The sequence below is a fragment of the Cyanistes caeruleus genome, chromosome 6, assembly GCF_971803275.1.
Source record: "Cyanistes caeruleus chromosome 6, bCyaCae1.hap1.1, whole genome shotgun sequence".
Taxonomy (NCBI): domain Eukaryota; kingdom Metazoa; phylum Chordata; class Aves; order Passeriformes; family Paridae; genus Cyanistes; species Cyanistes caeruleus.
The window spans coordinates 8,977,376-8,999,565 of record NC_141706.1 but is presented as its reverse complement, the minus strand read 5'-3'; the positions used below and the strand labels follow the sequence as shown (position 1 = coordinate 8,999,565).

At 49.7% G+C, this 22,190-nt stretch overlaps 2 protein-coding genes, 1 long non-coding RNA gene and 1 pseudogene across 3 annotated transcripts; 3 read left to right on the top strand and 1 right to left on the bottom strand.

The window, feature by feature from the left end:
* The first annotated feature begins 2,671 nt into the window (after positions 1 to 2,671).
* LOC147652422 (proto-oncogene Mas-like) lies at positions 2,672 to 4,687 on the top strand. The gene is made up of 2 exons (XM_086893304.1): positions 2,672 to 2,790; positions 2,853 to 4,687. The coding sequence occupies exons 1-2, from the start codon at positions 2,672 to 2,674 to the stop codon at positions 3,889 to 3,891; spliced, it is 1,158 nt and encodes a 385-aa protein (XP_086749430.1). The 3' UTR covers positions 3,892 to 4,687.
* Positions 4,688 to 8,035: 3,348 nt separating this feature from the next.
* Positions 8,036 to 9,363, bottom strand: LOC147652421 (uncharacterized; annotated as a pseudogene).
* Positions 9,364 to 18,179: 8,816 nt separating this feature from the next.
* On the top strand, positions 18,180 to 20,098 carry LOC147652420 (proto-oncogene Mas-like). The gene has a single exon (XM_086893231.1). The coding sequence runs from the start codon at positions 18,197 to 18,199 to the stop codon at positions 19,298 to 19,300; it is 1,104 nt and encodes a 367-aa protein (XP_086749357.1). The 5' UTR covers positions 18,180 to 18,196; the 3' UTR covers positions 19,301 to 20,098.
* A 362-nt stretch (positions 20,099 to 20,460) lies between these two features.
* On the top strand, positions 20,461 to 22,104 carry LOC147652419 (uncharacterized). The gene is made up of 2 exons (XR_015287732.1): positions 20,461 to 20,858; positions 21,808 to 22,104. It is a non-coding gene; the product is annotated as an uncharacterized LOC147652419 (long non-coding RNA).
* Positions 22,105 to 22,190: the final 86 nt, after the last annotated feature.

The following is a 22,190-nucleotide window of genomic DNA, read 5'->3' as shown; positions in this document are numbered from 1 at the left end:
AACTGCTGCCTGAAGGTACCATGATGGCCCCGGCCACGGCGCATCACCACTCACCGCACCGGGATGGCCCCAGCAGCAGCACCTCGCCACCCCTGGTAAAAACTGTGTGTGCGCTGCTTTGACTTTCTTCTTCAATGTGTCATCACAGAAGGGTTACCAGCCTCTCTGATTGGGCCAGCAGCATGTCCATCTTCAGAGCCATCAGTGATTGGCTTCCAGCAACTTCTCACAGAAGCCACTTTCTGTGGCACTCCTCGGCTACCAAAAAACCCAGCTGTGCCAAATCAACACAAAGCAGCTGTTTGCTGTCCTTCCCTTGGGTTGTGTGAGCCTGCAGTAGAATGACAGAAATGGGAATTTTTGGCTTAGTTGTGCTTCCTCAGGCCCAGGGCAGGTTTTGGCAATGATCCCAGACCTCTTCCCAGAAAGGGAGTTGTTTCTGAGAAGCACCCAGAAGCTTCACCAGCACTGCCAGCACCGCCAATAAAACATGGTTTAGCTGGAAGAAACCTGGGTTAACCATTAATCTTAGATAGACAACATATTCTGTCGCCCTGAAAACTCAGCTTCTGAGCTTGCTGACATAGTTTTCTAAAGACTTTCCCAAGACAGTAACTGTAAACATAGATATGTGTACATTCTTTCTGTTACACATCTTGTGATGGGCATCTCTCATGGCCAGTGCAGTGAGAAAGCGTTATCCTGACCCTCCAATCCCTGGCCATGGTCAGAAGCCTATAAATCCTGGGACGAAAAATAAACTCTGCTCTTTCTTGCACCACACCTCAACCTGTGTCCGTGTGATCTATTGATCTTTAGCAGCAACAATATTCTGTTAATATTAAAAGAACCAAAACGCCTATACCATGATATAATAAAATTGGAAGCACTTTTGGGAGTATCTATAAAAAAGTACCAAAACACCTATACCAAGGTGTAATAAATTGGGAGCCCTTTCGGGAGTATCTATAAAAAATCTTGGATATTAGTGTGTATAAAAATGCCTGAAAATTGTTGTTCCTTTGAACATGTCTATGGCAAATAAATTTCCAGTATGTTCACAATTTTGACTCAAAATTCTTATTAGCCTAACACGCTTTTGCTGTTAGACTTAAACTTCTTTGTTTCATAGAGGACACAGCCATGGCTTCTGCTCCCTGGAGCAACCACGATCCCGAGTGCCCAGAGCTGGGCTGGCACCGGCACAGCTGGCACGGACAGGATGGCCCAGGGGCTCAGCATTCCCCCATGACTGCTCTGAGAATGTCACAGCAGAGATGACACAGGGAGGCATGCTGCCATAGGATTTTAGCCTTTATGTTTTTCAACTCCTGTACCGCATTAATGCATAACTCTCAACTCCATATAAAGTGTTAGTTAACTGTCTTCACATTTTGGACAGAAAAAACAATCCCTCTAGGCTGGAAATTCAAGGACTCCCTACTGCCTCAGGCCCTGAAGAGTAAAAACAAGAGTGAATTCGGGGGAGCAAAGTGGGGGTAAATGACTTCACTACCTGAAGCTGTAATTGGAGGATTGACCCTGATATGTAAACAGAACAAACTTGTATGTCTGAAAAACTCGTGACCATTGTCCATTTTGAGTGGAGCCCCTCTCAGAGGCTTTGACTTTCCAAGGTACACCTTTTGAAGGCCTTTAATAAACACCTGCTTTTATTCTCTTTACCTTGTCTAGCCTCTCTTCTAGGTAGCCACTCCAAGGCATCAGGCAGACAGGGCTGGAGGGGGTTGGAGGGGGTCTGGGTGCCACCAATCCCAAATCTCCCCACTGGACAGCAACAGAGCCCACCAGGCCCTTGCAGGCAGGGAGTGGCTTCTGACTGAGAAACCAGTGGGATGGGACGGGAGGGGAATGGGACGGGATGGGGACGGGACGGGACGGGACGGGACGGGACGGGACGGGACAGGACGGGACGGGACGGGATGGGATGGGATGGGATGGGATGGGATGGGATGGGATGGGATGGGATGGGATGGAATGGGATGGGATGGAGAGTGCGGTGAAGATGGGGATGAGGAGTGATACCATAATCAGACAGAATAAAGTTATTAACACCAAGTAATGGCATTAGCAAGTGAAGCTTTAGGCAGCAGGACACGCAGAAGGATCCATCCATATTTTTGTGTGTGCTGTGACTTCACAACAGCATTTTTATCCATTATAAACACACATAATCATTCAAAAGTTTTTCTGACTGAGTACATAAACACCATTTTCCTAGAACAAATTTCCATGCATTCACTTCCTACTGGGAGTCCTTTTGTGGTCCTGGAGGTTCATTGAGAGAGGTTTCTGGTGGTTGCATTCACTGAGTGCTGTGATATTAAAAGTGACCTTGCCTTGAACTTTGCCTTTGGCCATGCGCTGTTGCTTCTTGTCACAGAACTCGCCCCACAAAAACCTGTGTCCTCCTTATCCCTTTCTCCATTGGCTCCAGTCACGTTTATCACCCTGGCTCCACATCTTTACATCCTTTTATCTTTTTGGCCACTTGGTCTTTGAGCAACATCAGGGGGGTTGAAAATGTGTATTCTCTGGTTTTATATTAATCTGCTACTGACCAGCCCAACTCTCCCTCTCACATTCCACAATTTCCACCTCCCTCCTCCCCTGCACATCTCATTTCTCTCCGCTGAATCCTTCCCGCTGCATGGAGCTGCTGAGGAGCTGCATGGTCCATCCCTGGATCCTCCAAGCACTGACTCCCATTCGCTCAGACCGCAGCCAGGGGGTCACAACGCACCACCTGCCCATCGCCCACCCATTAAGGTGAGCACCGTGTTTCCTCGTTTTTCCGCACAGACCGATGGACCTGTCCCATGTGAAATCAGTGTCAGTGCAGTGATCATACATATTGTGACACTGCTCATCTGCCTCTGTGGGCTGGCTGGGACTGGGGCTGTCCTCTGGCTCCTCTACACTAATGCCATCACCAACTTCATCTTCAACCAGGCCATCACTGACTTCCTCTTCCTCATCTTCATGGTCCCTTCCACCCTGCTCTTTCTGCACGAGGAAGTATCCTGCTCCGCTATATTGTCTCGGATATATTTGAGCTTGCTTTTCCAGCTGTCCCAGTTCTCCTACAACATAGGGCTGTACCGGCTGACATTCATCAGCTTTGAGAGGTGCAGATCCATCCTCTGCCAGGTTTTCTGTGGTTGCCAACTTCCCCAGCGCCTGTTGTGGGTGGTGAAGACTACCCTGTCCTGGGCCTTCCTCTTTCTTGCCATCGTTGTCATTCCCATGGTGACTTCCCTGTGCCAGTCACAGGAACAGGAGCATTGCCAGGTGGCTCTCCTCTCCATGTATGTCCTCCATTTCTGCCTGTTTGCTGCACCCATGCTCATTTCCAGCATAATTGTCTTCGTTCATTTCAAACCTGGCTCCCAGCAGAGGGAACACAAGAGGCTCGACATCGTCATCTTCCTCACTGCACTCTTCAGTCTGCCCCTCAGTCTCTTGTATTTACTGCAGCAGCTTGAGTACACCACGCCTGTGTCCACCCAGCTGATTTTTCTATTAACCTGCATCAACAGCAGCATCAAACCCTTCAACTACTTCTTGGTGGGGATCTGGAAGGCAGACTTCTGCATGAGGAGCTGCTGGAGAGACTGCTCCATCGACAGCTGCAGGAGTCACATCTCCATGCAGTCCCTAAGGGAGGCCCTCCAGAGGGTGTTTGGGGAGCCAGAAGAAAACACTGCTCCCAGTGATGAAAACAATGCTCCCAGTGATGAAAACACTGCCCCCAGTGATGAAAACACTGCATCCAGTGATGAAAACACTGCCTCCAGCTATAAAAGCTTTGACCCCAGCAATGAAAGCAGTGCCTGCAGTGAAAATGACACCATGGACACAGCGCTCTGAGCCTGTTGATCCCCTCCGCTGCTCTGCTGAAGGACCCTGGGACAGTGGCTGAGGGATTCCTTGAGTCACCTGATCAATAAATATCCACAGGATCACCCTCCCTGTGCTGGTGCATCCCCCAACCCCTTTTCAGGCCACACTGGACTCTCCTACAGGCTTGTGAGGCCTCAGCCTTGAGGAGCAGGCCCTGGGCTCAGCTCCTCTGGCACTGATCAGAAATGCCCTCTGCTCCCAGGAACTGCTGCTCTCCAACGACCTGCTGAGGTTTTGTGAACAGCCTTGGAAATGATTTTACATCCCTGAATGGCACAACATCCCTGTTCTCACACTTCCACAGGAAGCTGCTGGCCCAAAGTGTGGCCAGGGTGAAACATCGTTGTGACTGAAGCCCATCTCTTGGGGCCCTGTGAACAGCGGTCCAAAAGGAGACCCTTGGAGCTCTGCTGGGCCCCAGCAGCACTGGCCAGAACCTCCCTCGCACTGGGGCCTCTCCGAGCTGGGACCTCTCCCATTTGCTGCCCTCAGGGATGCCCAAACAACGACAGATCCTAAACCGATCCCCGCACTGCTCCAGGCTCAACCCTTGGCACAGCGAGGAGATGCAAAGGCATCCGGAGTGAGCATTTCACTGCCTCCAAGGGGAATTTCCCACAGGGACCTTGCACTGACTCTTTCTGTCTGGGTGCACACATGTGTACATCTGCTACAGCAAATGTGGGAGAAATGCTGCTCTCTCAGATGTTTTAGTACCTGAGACATCTGAGCGAGCCAGGCCTGTAAGGAAGTATATGGCATAAGGTAGGTTAAACACTGCTAAGTGTTATTCATCTGTTGAACTGCTAAGTTTAGGCTATAACTGAAGTACTGTTAAGTTTGAGTACTTTAAAGTTTTTAGGCCATTGTCCTTTTCATCCTTACCCTCACAGTCCTTTTGTCACACGTACCTGAACACACACACAAACACTTAGGGATAATACTTTGGTGTGCTGTTGCTTAATATGAAATCTGGTTTTTACTTATATCCTTGCTTATGGTTTTGTGCCTTCAGAAATTCTTCCTCTGCCCTGGCTTTGGCCTCTCCCTCAGCAGGCCTGGATGGTGCAGCTGCAAAGGGAGGGGAGTCCGTGGTGCTCAGCACAGCCACCCCCTTCCAGGAGCAGGGTGACATCTGCATTTGTCACCATGGTCTCTGGGGCATTATCCCTCTCCCTGAGGCTTTGCTGAGGTCACTGAGACAGGGGTGTTCATCCTGGAGAAGGGATGGCTTCAGGGAGACCTCAGAGCCCCTTCCAGAGCCTAAAGAGGCTCCAAGAACTAGAGAGGCAGTTTGGACAAGGGCCTGAAGTGACAATACAAGGGGGAATGGCTTCCCACTGCCAGAGAACAGGTTTGAGTGGAAGATTGGGAAGAAATTCTTCCCCGTGAGGGTGGAGAGGCCCTGGCACAGGTTCCCAGAGATGCTCTGGCTGCCCCATCCCTGGAAATGTTCCCGGCCAGGCTGGATGAGGTTTGAAACAACCTGGTCTAGTGGAAGGTGTCCCTGCTTGCAAAGGGATGAGATCAGGTAAAAACAACCACAAGTATTCCCGAGACTGAGGAGGAGGAGGAGGAGGAGCTCTGGTAAAGGGCTTGAAGGGAGACTACAGCACCCCAAAATCTGCTCTCCAATTCCTTTTATTACATCATCAAGGTTATTGGCAGTAAGTAATGTGGGCTCTAATGCTTGATAACCTGGTTGAAAGCATGTCATGGTTTGACACTGGCCAAACTCCAGGCACCTGTGCAAACCGTTCACTCACCTTCTCTTGCCCTCAGCTGGGCCGAGGACAGGGAAACAAAAATTAACAAAGAGCTCATGAGTTGAGATGAGGACTGGGAGAAAAACACTCTAAGAGTCAAAAATAAAAGGTTCAAATTTAACGGTATTAAGTAAATTTATTATTAACAGAGTCGGAGGACAATAATGAGAAATAAATAAAACATTAAAAGACCTTTTCCCCCCCCAGCTCCATCCCCCCAACAGTGGAGGGAGACAGGGCATAGGGGTTTTGGTCAGTTTGTCACTTGAGATATTCTTCTGTTCACTCAGGGAGAGGAGTTTTTTCTGCTATGTCATTGGATCTCTCCCATGGAAACACTTCTCCATGAACTTCTCCAGTGTGGCTCTAATCTCACAAGCAGCAGTCCTGCCAAAATTGTTGCAACATGAGTGCCTCCCATGGGCAAATAGTGTGCAAAAAACTGTTAAGCTGTGGGTCACGCTACCATGGGGTGCAGTCCTCCAAAGGACCAGGCTGCTCTTCTTTGGAAGCTGTGAGTGGATTTCTGCATTCCCCACAGACTTCATGGACTGCCAGGGGAGAGTTTGTTTCATCATAGTCCTCACTACGGCTTGCAGAGGAATCTCAGCTGTGACATTTGGAGCACTTCTTCCCCCTCTTTTGTTCCATTGACCTTGGTGCTGCCATGTTGTGTTCCCTCACGTTCTCACTTCCCTCTCTTCTCTCACTATAAGAAAACTGCTGCCTGAAGGTACCATGATGGCCCCGGCCACGGCGCATCACCACTCACCGCACCGGGATGGCCCCAGCAGCAGCACCTCGCCACCCCTGGTAAAAACTGTGTGTGCGCTGCTTTGACTTTCTTCTTCAATGTGTCATCACAGAAGAGTTACCAGCCTCTCTGATTGGGCCAGCAGCATGTCCATCTTCAGAGCCATCAGTGATTGGCTTCCAGCAGCTTCTCACAGGAGCCGCTGTCTGTGGCACTCCTTGGCTACCAAAAAACCCAGCTGTGCCAAATCAACACAAAGCAGCTGTTTGCTGTCCTTCCCTTGGGCTGTGTGAGCCTGCAGTAGAATGACAGAAATGGGAATTTTTGGCTTAGTTGTGCTTCCTCAGGCCCAGGGCAGGTTTTGGCACTGATCCCAGACCTCTTCCCAGAAAGGGAGTTGTTTCTGAGAAGCACCCAGAAGCTTCACCAGCACTGCCAGCACCGCCAATAAAACATGGTTTAGCTGGAAGAAACCTGGGTTAACCATTAAACTAAGATAGACAATATATTCTGGTAATATTAACAGAACAAAACACCTATACCAAGGTGTAATAAATTGGGAGCCCTTTCGGGAGTATCTATAAAAAATCTTGGATATTAGTGTGTATAAAAATGCCTGAAAATTGTTGTTCCTTTGAACATGTCTATGGCAAATAAATTTCCAGTATGTTCAGAATTTTGACTCAAAATTCTTATTAGCCTAACACGCTTTTGCTGTTAGACTTAAACTTCTTTGTTTCAGAGGGGACACAGCCATGGCTTCTGCTCCCTGGAGCAACCACGATCCCGAGTGCCCAGAGCTGGGCTGGCACCGGCACAGCTGGCACAGACAGGATGGCCCAGGGGCTCAGCATTCCCCCATGACTGCTCTGAGAATGTCACAGCAGAGATGACACAGGGAGGCATGCTGCCATAGGATTTTAGCCTTTATGTTTTTCAACTCCTGTACCGCATTAATGCATAACTCTCAACTCCATATGAAGTTAGTTAACTGTCTTCACATTTTGGACAGGAAAAACAATCCCTCTAGGCTGGAAATTCAAGGTCTCCCTACTGTCTTGGGCCCTGAAAAGTATAAACAATAGTAAACTGGGGGGAGGAAACTGGGGAAAAATGACTTCACTACCTGAAGCTGTAATTGGAGGATTGACCCTGATAAGTAAATGGAACAAACTTATATTGCCGTGGCGACGGAGGGGGCTGGAGCGCTGTGACTTCTCTGGAGATACAGCCCTGAAAAGGGCTGGCCCGAAGCGTGTGTGCGTCTGCGGCTGGCGAGAGATTCCAGCTCGGTTCTTGCGGCTCGGCTCAGTGTCGGTGTGCAGGCAACACAGGAAGAAGGGACGAGAGAGCTGTTCTGGCATTCTGCTAAGCACTAGCCTTTATTCAGGCAGGGCTTTTAGCGAAGAGAGCCGGCGACAGCTATTCCGCCAAAGAGGGGAAAACTCGGGGTATTTATAGGGAGAGAGAGGGGCGGGGGGAGACCGGGATACATGTATAGGGGTGGGATGGCAGGGGGGAACACCAATGGAGCACAACAGTTTAACATAACTAACTCAAAGGTCCCTGGGAGCGATACACTCTCTCTCTCTTACAGCGAAGTGTCTTGTCTCCAGGGTAAAGCCAGGATCTCGGAACTGGTGGGCTCCTCCACCCCCACAACTCCCCCTTCTTTACTTATTAAAAAGGCATCACCTAGAGAGTTAGTTTATTGCTTCTTAAAACATGAAAACATACCTAGGAAAATAATAACAGTTTGGTAAACCCAAAAAATGTTTTTCAGGAGGGAGGCAACCCATCTTTTGAGTCCCCAGCTCACAAAAAGATCTTCAAGCCACTGGGGCTCCTTTTCAGTCTTGAGTTCCTGGACCGCGTCTTGGAGTCTCTGGATGCAGGCGTGGATGCCTTCACTGTGGCTGGAGAGGTTAAAGCAGCACAGTCCATCAAACTTCTCCCAGCCATGTCCATGGGCCAGGAGCAAAAAGTCGATGGCAGCTCAGTTTTGTAGCGTAGCATGCCTAACAGTCTCCTCATCTGTCAAGAGGTCGCTCAGGACAGAGGAGGTCAGGTTGGCCTGCTTACCAAGCCAACACTCCAGGTGAGAAAGCTCACCGCAGGCTTTAGCAGCAGCTGCCCACTGCAAAAATGCTGACATCACCACCTTCTTTGGGTAGGACCAATCTTTAATTTGGCTATTGCAATTTTCATCTAATTGAGTGAGATCTCACTTTTGGCAGGCCAATTCATTCTTTTTCAGCCAATCATGTATTAGAGTTGAATTTGGAGTGAGGATGGTAAGCTGTCCAAGCGTGCAAGGACCTTTCCAGAGTCGGGAAGGGATTCCTGCCCACACTCTATCCCCACAAATTAAGAACACTCCCCGGGGCAGCACTCTGGGATAGTGAGAGGAGGCGGATCATGTGCTGCTGGTGTAAATGCACCATTTGAACCGATTGTAAATTTTACTGTTGGGACTCATATTTTTCCTTGATTTAATTGCCTTGTGGTATTTTGAGGCAGGCCATGCATTGGGTACTGGGTGATAATTAAAATTTATGCAATAGGTAGCTTTGGAGGACCCCAAAAGCTCCAATTCCTGGGGTTCCTCTGGTGCATGGGGTAAGATATTTGTCCACTTGTCCCAAATGTCTACTGGGTTGGGTTCTTTCCCTATGAAAGGGCATTCGTGGGACGTCAAAGGAATCCCCACCAGGCAGGATGAGAGGGTCGGTGGCGCTGCCCATGGAGAAGCACATGTGTTCTTGTTTGAGCTTCTTTGCGAGGGTGATCCACACGTTCTCCTGGGGCTGTGCTACTAGCAAGGCATCCACAGCTAATGTTTTCAGGAGCATCCTGATAATCAGGAACATCAGGAACCCAAGGATGGTTTTGCTCTCCATTTTATGACAGGACATAAAAGATTAGCTCTTAATTTTGGAGGGGGGGAGCTATTTTCTTTTTCTCCTTCCTCTCCCATCTCCTCCCTCTTTAAAAAAACCAATTATAAGCAGGGTTATTCTGTGTATTGGGGACACATGACCTGACACCAGCAGCAGTACTGAGGTGCATTTTGGTGTAAACTGGCAATTTGGGCTAGGCAACGAGGGCAAGAAGGGGAAGGGAGAGAGGGGAAAGGGAGGGGAAGGGAGTTAAGAAGACTTGTGTAATGTCATGGTGACAAGCGTGATGTTGGCTGTTGACTTGTTGTGGCCCTGGTAGCAAGACGGTTTGGCCTCTGTCTGGTTGTTGGTCTGGTGGCAGGTCAGTTCGGTGGACTACGACGACGTCTCCGCTTCCAGGCTGCAGTGGACTACTGTTTTTCTGGACCTGTGTGGGTCTCAGGAGACTTGGAAAGTTCTGAGTTTGGTGCAGGGTTTGTAGGGCCTAAATAAGGTTTTACATTTTTCCCTGGCAGACACTTAGGTACTGATGATGTGGACACACAAGCATACCCTCTCCCCCAGGTAATCAGTGGAACAGGTCCTGATGTCAGTTGTGATTCAGGATCCTTGATCAGCACTGGCGGCTTCTCGGTGAGTTTGGCATGGGTCGAACTGGAGAAGTGCCGTATTACAGGGGGGTCAGGCTCTGTAGATGAACAGTTTAGAAAATTCATGACATACAGAGCTTTCCAGAGCCTCACAGTGGGAGGAATGATCTCTGTTCCTCCTTGCTGCTGATCAAGGACTCTTTTCAGGTTTTGGTGGGTCCTCTCCACAATTGATTGCCCAGTAGGAGAATGAGGAATGCCCGTGGTGTGCTTCACTCCCCACTGATTTAAAAAGTCTCTTAATCCGTGAGAGGTGTAAGCGGGTCCGTTGTCTGTTTTAATTTGTTCCGGGACTCCCAGGGTAGCAAACGCAAGGAGAAAATGTCGGATGGTATGCTTGGCATTTTCTCCTGAGTGGGCTGAGGAAAACACTGCACCAGAGAAGGTGTCCACTGAGACGTGTACATAGTTAACTCTCCCGAAGGACGGGACGTGAGTGACATCAGTTTGCCATATCTGGCAGCTGTTAAGTCCTCAGGGGTTAACCCCGCAGTTAATGGCTGGTATCTGGAATGACTGGCAATTGGGACAGGTGGCAACTATTGCCCTAGCCTGGTCCCTGGGTAGTCTGAACATTCTCATCCGTGCAGGCACGTTTTGATGGAAGAACTGGTGGGTCAATTTCGCTTGCGCAAAAATGTCCGGGACAATGGCTGCTCCAGAAGGCATGGCTAAGGCGTCTGCCCTCCTGTTTCCTTCGGCAATGGCACCTGGAAGGTCGGTGTGCGCCCTCACATGTATGACATAGTATGGTTGCTTTCTGTGGAAGATAAGGTGTATTAATCTAGAAAGCGATTTGTGTAAGTTTGGGTTAGAGACCTGTTCCAGAAATGTGTGTTCTGCTCTCCTAGCTATTCCAGCCACATAAGCCAAATCAGTCACCAGATTGAAAGGTTCTTGGAATTTCTCAAAAGCTCTGATGACGGCTGCTAATTCTACAATCTGTGGTGATCCCTCAACCACTTGGACATCAGACTGCCACTTCTTCGTCTTGGCGTCGTTCCAAGTCATGACTGATTTGTGGGATTTCCCCGAGCCGTCTGTAAAAAATACCCAGTTGATGGACCTGCAGAGCTGATGTAAATCCTGCAGGATCTTGGGGTCGCCTCTGATGGTCAGCTGCTGGGGTACGACGGTCCAGTCACGAATCCGCAGTCCCAGGTAGGTCCAAGGGCAGGTGTGCTGAATCTTGTCTTTGCAGATTTCAAACCCCGCGTCCTCAATTGTCTGGATAGTTTTTTGTAAAGTCCGGTGCAGACAGTCGTCGTCAGCAGCACAAACCAGGATGTCATCCATGTAATGGAGGATGATGGCATCTGGGAACAGGGCCATCACAGGTGATAGGATGTGGGCTACATACCACTGGCAGATGGTGGACGAATTTTTCATCCCTTGTGGGAGGACCAGCCAATGGTACCTCTTTAAAGGTGCTTTTCTGTTTGGCGAGGGAACCGAGAATGCAAATATGGGCGCGTCGTGAGGATGGAGGGGTATGTGGAAAAAACAGTCCTTGATGTCAATGATGGCCAGCTTCCAAGCCTGAGGGAGCATTGAAGGGGAGGGCATACCGGGCTGAAGGGATTCCATATCCTCGATGACATCGTTGATCTTCCGGAGGTCATGAAGGAGTCTCCACCTGTCCTTGCCTCGTTTGCATAGAACAAAGATGGGGGAGTTCCAAGGGCTGTTGGACTCAGTGATGTGACCCTTGGCAAGCTGCTGTTCCACGAGGGCTTCCAGTGGGCACAATTTTGTCTCAGATAGGCGCCACTGAGCAACCCACACTGGATGGTGCTGTTTCCAGGTGAGTTGGGGGATGGTAGGCATGGCGCGCTTCTCAGTGGCCCCCACTAAAAACCCCTGCTGGGAATCTGCAGAGAAGCCCCCCATTAGGACAGGAAATCCCATCCCCAGAGGGTGATTGGTGCTCTTGCCACAAATGGCCTGATGGTCACCATTTTCCCCTCGGGTCCTTCGATGACAACATTCCGCTTGCTCCTCATGGAAGCTGTCATCCCTCCCATTCCCGAAATCATGCCTGCCACAGGTTGTAACTCCCAACTGTCTGGCCACTCAGAGCAGGCGATGATGGTGACATCCGTTCCCGTGTCCAGCATTCCTGGGCACTGGATTTTTTCCCCTTTGCAAAATGGGCTGCAGTCCAGAATGGGTTTGCTGGAGCCCACAACCTGAGTTCACATAACGCTGGGGTTGAGGGGAACCTGTTCCAGGCAGTCACCGGAAAGTAAAACGGCTTGGGGCATGGAGTCTGTTCCTTTAAATAATAAGGCGGGTCTATGCAGGTCAGGAAGATGGAAATTTCATCTCCAGGGTATATAGTTTGAACCTCAGGAAGGGTATGAATTTGTCCTGGAGAGTTGGTAGGATCACCAAGTATTAAGATGTTGGAGGGACCGCCTGGTGGTCCTCATTTCCCTGTGGGGTTTGTGTAAATACAGTCACCCTTCATATGTAAAGAGAGTCTAGTTACCAGTTGACGCCAGGTTCCCATCTGAAGCACTCCACCTGCTGGGCTTGATATCGGGGTCCCAATGGAGGCAGGATGGTGGATTTGGCAGGAGGGATGGAGCAGGGCCACATTTGATTTGATGTCGAAGCTTGGGGCCGTTCCGTACTCTGCTTGAAGTTTCCCGAACGCCAATTTGGTCTGGGTAACTGTTGGTGGGCAGGTGGTTGTATAAAATGTCTCTCCGGACAGTCCCTGAAGAAATGTCCAGGCTCGCCACAGTTAAAACAACAATTTCTATTGGGGTCTGCAGCATAAGCTCCAGATATCCCCTCTGCCACTCCTTTAGCCAATGCAAGTGCCACTGTATTCTCACTTGAGGCGGAGGAGTGCTTGGTGCAGGCTTCAACCATCTGATCTATGGTTGATTCGGGGTCCGGTGGAAGGGCCCGTAAGACTGCGTTGCACACACACAATTGGCATTGGCCATTGCTATTTTTACTAATAATTCCTTTTGCACCTGAGGGCTCTCTATTTGCTTTTCAATGGCCACTTTTATCAATATGCTTAATAAAAGACTCAGTTGCCCCTTGCTTAATATTGGTGAAGCACTGCATTGCCACTTTGTCATCAGGGGTGGTAAAAAGAGATATCTTGGTAGCATTGGCAGTATCCTGTAAGGCTGCTTCAGGCAGATCCCAAGCCTGATCTCGGGGCTTTTGGAAGTCACCTTCTCCTGCCAGTTGCTCCAAAGTAAAATCAGGTCAGTTGGCATCTTTAGCATAAACCTCTGCCAATTGTTTTAAATGTTTTTTCCGCTGCCTCTCCCATAATATGTACTCTGCTGGGGAGAGAAGGCAGTTCATAATATTTTTGATGTCATGGGGGAACATGACGTGGGCAGTGAAGGACGCTACCAGCAAGTGTTTGAAAAAACGTGAGCCCCGGTCATGTTCTTCAGCAGCCTTCCAAAGTTCCTGCAATTCCCTATAGTGAAGGGACTCCCAGGCAGCAACTTGTGCCCCTGCCCTGTCTCTCCTCATTATTACACGAAAGGCAAGTATTTTCCGGGACAGAGCTGAGTTCCCCGCCCGTGTGGCTTCCCTCTGCACCTCAGCCCAGTGGTCTTCATATTCAGAATCTGAATAAGTAGATTCTGAATAACTAGATTCTCTAGTGGAGATGGGGAGCACTTGATAATAGCGCGGGGCTGGCTCGGGTGCCTAGGGTTGGCCTTTGGCCCCTTTGTGATTCATGGTCCCGGGGTGTTGGGACCTTGGAGTGGGCGTGTCGTTGGGGGCGGGGCCCTGGCGTGAAGGGGCAGGACCAGGGTCCGTGACGGGGAGGGGTTGTCTGATGGATGGGGCGGGGCTCGACACGTTTACACCCAATTACACAGTGGGAGGGGAGGAGGAGTAGGGCACAGCAGGAAGAGAAGGGGTAGAGGTGGAAAAGTGGCCATTTTGGGCTTTGAGGGCGGGAAAACCAGAGTGTGAGTGGGACAAAATGGCGGGGCTGGCCACGCTGCCGGTGCCATCTGTGCTAATGCTAGGAACTGGTGGAGACACAACCGGGTGTGAGGGCATAGGAGAGAGGGTAGAGGAAAGACCCAGAGCAGCATGGCTTTTGCCACCCTGGTAAGGGTAGAGAGACGGTGGCGGGGTGTCAGGGAGACAGCAGCAACCCTGTGCCTGGAGGCTACGTCCACCCGCCGACTGCCCCTCAGATAGTGATGAGGGGTTAGGGACACTAGGAGAGGTTGATGGGGATGGGGGGTTCAACTGGGGACCCAACACTCCCTCTTCTTTTTCCCCTCGTTTTCCAGTGAGAAAATAATATTTTGAAACACAGAAAAAAAATTTTCAACAGAAAAGTCTCCCTTTGCTTGAACCGTGTATAACTTTCTCCCCACATTATCCCAAAAAATTCCCAATTTAGCAGAATCCGCATTAATCTTAAAATGTTCAAAAACCCAATTAATAAATCTCTTTAAATCCCCTTTAGAAAACTTAAAATTTCCCCCTTTTACGGTGCTTACAACTTGGATGTAAAAGTCCCCTTCAGGTGGCGTCAGCCTCGATGTGGAGGACTGATTTCCCATCCTTTTTCACTCCCCGCCCAGCAGTAAAACAGCAGAGAAAAAGAAAAAAGCCCAAAAAAACCCTTCACGGGATCGACTTACAATTTCTCTTTGGCCAGTGGGCAAACAAAAAGCTGCTGGGTGGGTGGTCACCTGGGCAGCCGGTCCTCAGGGGCTTTTCTTCTTTGTCCAGAGTGGTCAGCGAGGGTCCCGGACACAGCCTCGTGGATAGCCTCTTGCTACAATGCAAGGAGGCTTCCTCGAGGGGCGGCGGCTTAAACCAGTGACTCGCTCCACAGTTAAAGCTGCAGGCGGACGCTTCTTCAGGGCTTTGTTCAAATGCCCCACAGTCAGCGCCAGTTGCTGTGGCAATGTAGGGGGCCAGAGGACCGCGACTTCACTGGAGAAACAGCCCTGAAAAGGGCTGGCCCGAAGCGCGTGTGCGTCTTCGGGTAGGTGAGTGATTCCAGCCTGGTTCTTGTGGCTCGGCTCAGTGGCGGTGTGCAGGCAACACAGGAAGAAGGGACGAGAGAGCTGTTCTGGCATTCTGCTAAGCACTAGCCTTTATTCAGGCAGGGCTTTTAGCCAAAGGAGCCTGCGACAGCTATTCCGCCAAACAGGGGAAAACTCAGGGTATTTATAAGGAGAGAGAGGGCGGGGGGAGACCGGGATACATGTATCAGGGTGGGACGGCAGGGGGGAACACCAATGGAGCACAACAGTTTAACATAACTAACTCAAAGGTCCCTGGGAGTGTTACACTCTCTCTCTCTTACAGTGAAGTGTCTTGTCTCCAGGGTAAAGCCAAGATCTCAGGACAGGCGGGCTCCTCTGCCCCCACATTATATGTCTGAAAAACTCGTGACCATTGTCCATTTTGAGTGGAGCCCCTCTCAGAGGCTTTGACTGCCCAAGCTGTACCTTTTGAAGGCCTTTAATAAACACCTACTTTTATTCTCTTTACCTTGTCTAGCCTCTCTTCTAGGTAGCCACTCCAAGACATCAGGCAGACAGGGCTGGAGGGGGTTGGAGGGGGTCTGGATGCCACCAATCCCAAATCTCCCCACTGGACAGCAACAGAGCCCACCAGGCCCTTGAGCCAGGGAGTGGCCTCTGACTGAGAAACCAGTGGGACGGGATGGGAGGGGACGGGAATGGGATGGAACGAGGATGGGATGGGATGGGACGGGGATGGAACAGCACGGGACGGGGATGGGATGGGATGGGACGGGACGGGACAGGACGGGATGGGGATGGGATGGGACAGGATGGGACGGGGATGGAACGGGACAGAACGAGGATGGGATGGGATGGGACGGGGATGGAACAGCATGGGACGAGACGGGGATGGATGGGATGGGATGGGATGGGATGGGATGGGATGGGATGGGATGGGATGGGATGGGATGGGATGGGATGGGACGGGGATGGGATGGGACAGGATGGGACGGGGACGGAACAGGACGGGACCGGATGGGAATGGGACAGGACGGGACGGGACGGGACTGGATGGGAATGGGACGGGACGGGACGGGACGGGACGGGACGGGACGGGATGGGATGGGATGGGATGGGATGGTGTCATGGGGTGACTTTACCTTTAAGATAGCTTTGGGAGCTAAGGAAGTTGTAGCTGCTGGTGGCTGATGGGAGTCTTTTCTCCTGACCAATTATCAGTCATTTCTAAGAATTGACAGCAGTTTTGACCGTTGAAAAGTGAGGTCAACTTGTGAACACTGCCTTAAGATGTAAAGCCAGAGTTCTCTTGCTCTCCTTGTGTTTCCAGCTTCTGACAAGGTAACAAGGCTCTGTCTTGGCCTCCTCCCCCCGCCCCAGCCAGGTCAGACAAGGCCGCAGAGGATGGGTGCAAGCGGGGGAAAGAGAAACGGAGCCAGCTGGCCTGGCTTAGTTTGTAGTTTCTGCTGCTGGACTGAAACCTGACACCATGAACATCTGCAGCTTTCCAAGACTTTAATTCTTTTACTACCTGGATAAAACGTACAGATTACTTCTTTTTCCCAGAGAGACAGAGAGAGAGACAATCAACATGAAGGAGACATCATAAAACCACCAAAGACAGTGAAGAAAAGAGTTAAGTTTTAGATGGGGAAGAGAGAATAAAGAGATGCTTTATAAGCTGAAATATTTTTCTGTTAAAGCTATGGAGATGGACAATAGTGTTCTGAAAAAACTCCTTTAATTCATGACAGAGTATACTGGGAGGAATGGAGTGTTCAAAGTGTGGATTTTGAGCAAAGGGTAGAGTAATTGTGATACAGTGAGGTGCTGGAACAGAGTGAAGCGAAGATTTGACGCCTTGAGGGCAAAGAGAAAACCGTTTTCCTGCAAAGCTCACAGAGACAGATAAAGAGAACTTTTGCCTTTTAATAACTCATCCTTAAAATGACATCCCTTGACTCATGGCCCATACACACCTCAGAGTGATGTGAAATGGGAGGAGTGAATTGATGGCAGGATTTCCAGACAGCTGGCATTAGAGAAATAGGAAACTATAACAGAAATAGTTTTCTTGTGAGAAACTCCATAGATTAGCAGAAGAAGACTTCTGTTTCTCTACCAAAGCTGATGAAAAGACTCTAGCAGGAATTGGGACTGTTTCAGACACCAAAGTTCTAAAGTTTTTTTGTCTCTATGTTCTCATGTGAACAAAGGAATGGTGGGTAGTGGGGGATAAAAGGGTTTTCTGGAAGTTTATTCTGGTGTTCTTATTCTTGTAGTTTTGTTAATAAAGTTTCTTTATTTCCTTTTAAGTTTTAAGCCTGTTTTGCTCTTGTTCTAATCCATATCTCACAGCAAGAAATAAGTAATTTTTTTAGTTCCTGCTTTAAAACCACGACAGATGGAATGGGATGGGATAGGATGGAGAGTGTGGTGAAGATGGGGGATGAGGAGTGATACAAAAATCAAACAGAATAAAGTTATTAACACCAAGTAATGGCATTAGCAAGTGAAGCTTTAGGCAGCAGGACACGCAGAAGGATCCATCCATATTTTTGTGTGTGCTGAGACTTTACAACAGCACTTTTATCCATTATAAACACACATAATCATTCAAAAGTTTTTCTGACCTAGTACATAAACACCATTTTCCTAGAACAAATTTCCATGCATTCGCTTCCTACTGGGAGTTCTTTCGTGGTCCTGGAGGTTCATTCAAAGAGGTTTATGGTGGTCACATTCACTGAGTGCTGTGATATTAAAAGTGACCTTGCCTTGAACTTTGCCTTTGGCCATGCGCTGTTGCTTCTTGTCACAGAACTTGCCCCAAAAATACTGTGGCCATCCTTATCCCTTTCTCCATTGGCTCCAGTCACGTTTATTACCCTGGCTCCACATTTTTACTCTTTTATCTTTTTCGCCACTTGGCCTTTGAGCAATTTCAGGGGGGTTGAAAATGTGTATTCTCTGGTTTTATATTAATCCGCTACTGACCAGCCCAAACCTCCCTCACACACTCCACAATTTCTAAAGCCCTCCTCCCCTTCACATCTCTTTTCTCTCCACTGAATCCTTCCAGCCGCAGGGAGCTGCTGAGGAGCTGCATGGTCCATCCCTGGATCCTCCAAGCACTGACTCCCATCCGCTCTGACCACAGCCAGGGAGCCACATCCCACCGCCTGCCCAGCGTCCATTCATGGAGGTGAGCACCGTGTTTCCTCGTTTTTCCACACTGACCGATGGACCTGTCCCATGTGAAATCAGTGTCAGTGCAGTGATCATACATATTGTGACACTGCTCATCTGCCTCTGTGGGCTGGCTGGGAATGGAGCTGCCCTCTGGCTCCTCCACATTAATGCCATCACCTACTTCATCTTCAGCCAGGCCATCACTGACTTCCTCTTCCTCGTCTTCATGGTCCCTTCCACGCTCCTCTTTCTGCACGAGGAAGTGTCCTGCTCCACTATAATGTCTCGCATGTATTTTAGCTTGCTTTTCCAGATGTCCCTGTTCTCCTACAACATGGGGCTGTACCGGCTGACATACATCAGCTTTGACAGGTGCAGATCCATTCTCTGCCTGGTTTTCTGTGGTTGCCAACTTCCCCTGCGCCTGTTGTGGGTGGTGAAGACTACCCTGTTCTGGGCCTTCTTCTTTGTTCTCATCGTTGTCAGTCCCATGGTGACTTCCCTTTGCCAGTCACAGGAACAGGAGCATTGCCAGGTGGCTCTCCTCTCCATGTATGTCTTCAACTTCTGCCTGTTTGCTGCACCCATGCTCATTTCCAGCATAATTGTCTTCATTCATTTCAACCCTGGCTCCCAGCAGCAGGAACAGAAGAGGCTCGACATCGTCATCTTCCTCACTGCACTCTTCAGTCTGCCCCTCAGTCTCTTGTATTTACTGCGGCAGCTCGAGTACGTGTTTGTGTCCACTGAGATGATTTTCCTACTCACCTGCATCAACAGCAGCATCAAACCCTTCATCTACTTCTTGGTGGGGAGCTGGAAGGAAGACTTCTCCTTGAGGAGCTGCTGGAGAGACTGCTCCATCGACAGCTGCAGGAGTCACATCTCCATGCAGTCCCTAAGGGAGGCCCTCCAGAGGGTGTTTGGGGAGCCTGAAGAAAACACTGCCCCCAGTGATGAAAACAATGCTCCCAGTGATGAAAACACCGACTCCAGTGATGAAAACACTGCCCCAAATGATGAAAACACTGCCTCCAGAAATGAAAACACTGCCTCCAGCAATGAAAACACTGACCCCAGTGATGATGCCATCATGGGCACAGCGGTCTGAGCCTGTTGATCCCCTCCACTGCTCTGCTGAAGGACCCTGGGACAGTGGCTGAGGGATTCCTTGAGTCACCTGATCAATAAATATCCACAGGATCACCCTCCCTGTGCTGGTGCATCCCCCACCCCCTTTTCAGGCCACACTGGACTCTCCTACAGGCTTGTGAGGCCTCAGCCTTGAAGAGCGGGCCCTGGGCTCAGCTCCTCTGGCACTGATCAGAAATGCCCTCTGCTCCCAGGAACTGCTGCTCTCCAACGACCTACTGAGGTTTTGTGAACAGCCTTGGAAATGATTTTACATCCCTGAATGGCACAACATCCCTGTTCTCACACTTCCACAGGAAGCTGCTGGCCCAAAGTGTGGCCAGGGTGAAACATTGCTGTGGCTGAAGCCCATCTCTTGGTGCTCTGTGAACAGCAGTCCAAAAGGAGACCCTTGGAGCTCTGCTGGGCCCCAGCAGCGCTGTCCAGAACCTCCCTCGCACTGGGGCCTCTCCGAGCTGGGACCTCTCCCATTTGCTGCCCTCAGGGATGCCCAAACAACGACAGATCCTAAACCGATCCCCACACTGCTCCAGGCTCAACCCTTGGCACAGCGAGGAGATGCAAAGGCATCCGGAGTGAGCATTTCACTGCCTCCAAGGGGAATTTCCCACAGGGACCTTGCACTGACTCTTTCTGTCTGGGTGCACACACGTGTGCATCTGCTACAGCAAATGTGGGAGAAATGTGGCTCTCTCAGGTGTTTTAGTACCTGAGACATCTGAGCGAGCCAGGCCTGTAAGAAAGTATATGGCATAAGGTAGGTCAAATACTGCTAAGTGTTATTCCTCTGTTGAACTGCTAAGTTTAGGATATAACTGAAGTACTGTTAAGTTTGAGTGCTTTAAAGCTTTCAGGCCATTTTCCTTTTTATCCTTACCCTCACAGTCCTTTTGTCACACATACCTGAACACACACACAAACACTCAGGGATAATACTTTGGTGTGCTGTTGCTTAGTATTAAACCTGATTTTTACTTATATCCTTGCTTATGGTTTTGTGCCTTCAGAAATTCTTCCTCTGCCCTGGCTTTGGCCTCTCCCTCAGCAGGCCTGGATGGTGCAGCTGCAAAGGGAGGGGTGTCCGTGGTGCTCAGCACAAGCCACCCCCTTCCAGGAGCAGGGTGACATCTGCATTTGTCACCATGGTCTCAGGGGCATTAACCCTCTCCCTGAGGCTTTGCTGAGGTCACTGAGACAGGGGTGTTCACCCCGGAGAAGGGATGGCTTCAGGGAGACCTCAGAGCCCCTTCCAGAGCCTAAAGAGGCTCCAAGAACTAGAGAGGTAGTTTGGACAAGGGCCTGAAGTGACAATACAAGGGGGAATGGCTTCCCACTGCCAGAGAACAGGTTTGAGTGGAAGATTGGGAAGAAATTCTTCCCCGTGAGGGAAGAACCTGTGTCCTGGCACAGGTTCCCAGAGATGCTCTGGCCGCCCCATCCCTGGAAATGTTCCCAGCCAGGTTGGATGAGGTTTGAAGCAACCTGGTCTAGTGGAAGGTGTCCCTGCTTGCAAAGGGGTAAGATCAGGTAAAAACAACCACAAGTATTCCCAAAACTGAGGAGGAGGAGCTCTGGTAAAGGGCTGGAAGGGCAACTACAGCACCCCAAAATCTGCTCTCCAATTCCTTTTATTACATCCTCAAGGTTATTGGCAGTAAGTAATGTGGGCCCTAATGCTTGATAACCTGGTTGAAAACATGTCATGGTTTGACACTGGCCAAACTCCAGGCACATGTGAAAACTGTTCACTCACCTTCTCTTGCTCTCAGCTGGGTAGAGGAGAGAGAAACAAAAATTAACAAAGGCCTCATGAGTAGAGATGAGGACTGGGAGAAAAAACAATCTAAGAGTCAAAAATAAAAGGTTCAAATTGAATGGTATTAAGTAAATTTATTATTAACAGAGTCAGAGGACAATAATGAGAAATAAATAAAACATTAAAAGACCTTTTTCCCCCCCCAGCTCCATCCCCCCAACAGTGGAGGGAGACAGAGCATAGGTGTTTTGGTCAGTTTGTCACTTGAAAACTTCTGTTTGCTCAGGGAGGAGTTTTTTCTGCTATGTCATTGGATCTCTCCCATGGAAACACTTCTCCATGAACTTCTCCAGTGTGGCTCTAATCTCACAAGCAGCAGTCCTGACAAAATTGTTGCAATGTGAGTGCCTCCCATGGGCAAATAGTGTGCACAAAACTGCTAAGCTGTGGGTCACGCTACCATGGGGTGCAGTCTTCCAAAGGACTAGGCTACTCTGGTTTGGAAGCTGTGAGTGGATTTCTGCATTCCCCACAGACTTCATGGACTGCCAGGGGAGAGTTTGTTTCATCATAGTCCTCACTACGGCTTGCAGAGGGATCTCAGCTGTGACATTTGGAGCACTTCTTCCCCCTCTTTTTTTCCATTGACCTTGGTGCTGCCATGTTGTTTTCCCTCACATTCTCACTTCCCTCTCTTCTCTCACTACAAGAAAAACTGCTGCCTGAAGGTACCATGATGGCCCCGGCCACGGCGCATCACCACTCACCGCACCGGGATGGCCCCAGCAGCAACGCCTCACCACCCCTGGTAAAAACTGTGTGTGCGCTGCTTTGACTTTCTTCTTCAATGTGTCATCACAAAAGAGTTACCAGCCTCTCTGATTGGGCCAGCAGCATGTCCATCTTCAGAGCCATCAGTGATTGGCTTCCAGCAGCTTCTCACAGGAGCCACTGTCTGTGGCACTCCTCAGCTACCAAAAAACCCAGCTGTGCCAAATCAACACAAAGCAGCTGTTTGCTGTCCTTCCCTTGGGCTGTGTGAGCCTGCAGTAGAATGACAGAAATGGGAATTCTTGGCTTAGTTGTGCTTCCT

Bases quoted from the DNA above. Each gene is read 5' to 3' on its own strand.
- LOC147652420 (XM_086893231.1), top strand. From the start codon at position 18,197: ATGGAGGTGAGCACCGTGTTTCCTCGTTTTTCCACACTGACCGATGGA.
- LOC147652422 (XM_086893304.1), top strand. From the start codon at position 2,672: ATGGAGCTGCTGAGGAGCTGCATGGTCCATCCCTGGATCCTCCAAGCA. The intron at 2,791-2,852 runs GTGAGCACCGTG...ATGTGAAATCAG, and splicing joins CCCATCGCCCACCCATTAAG to TGTCAGTGCAGTGATCATAC.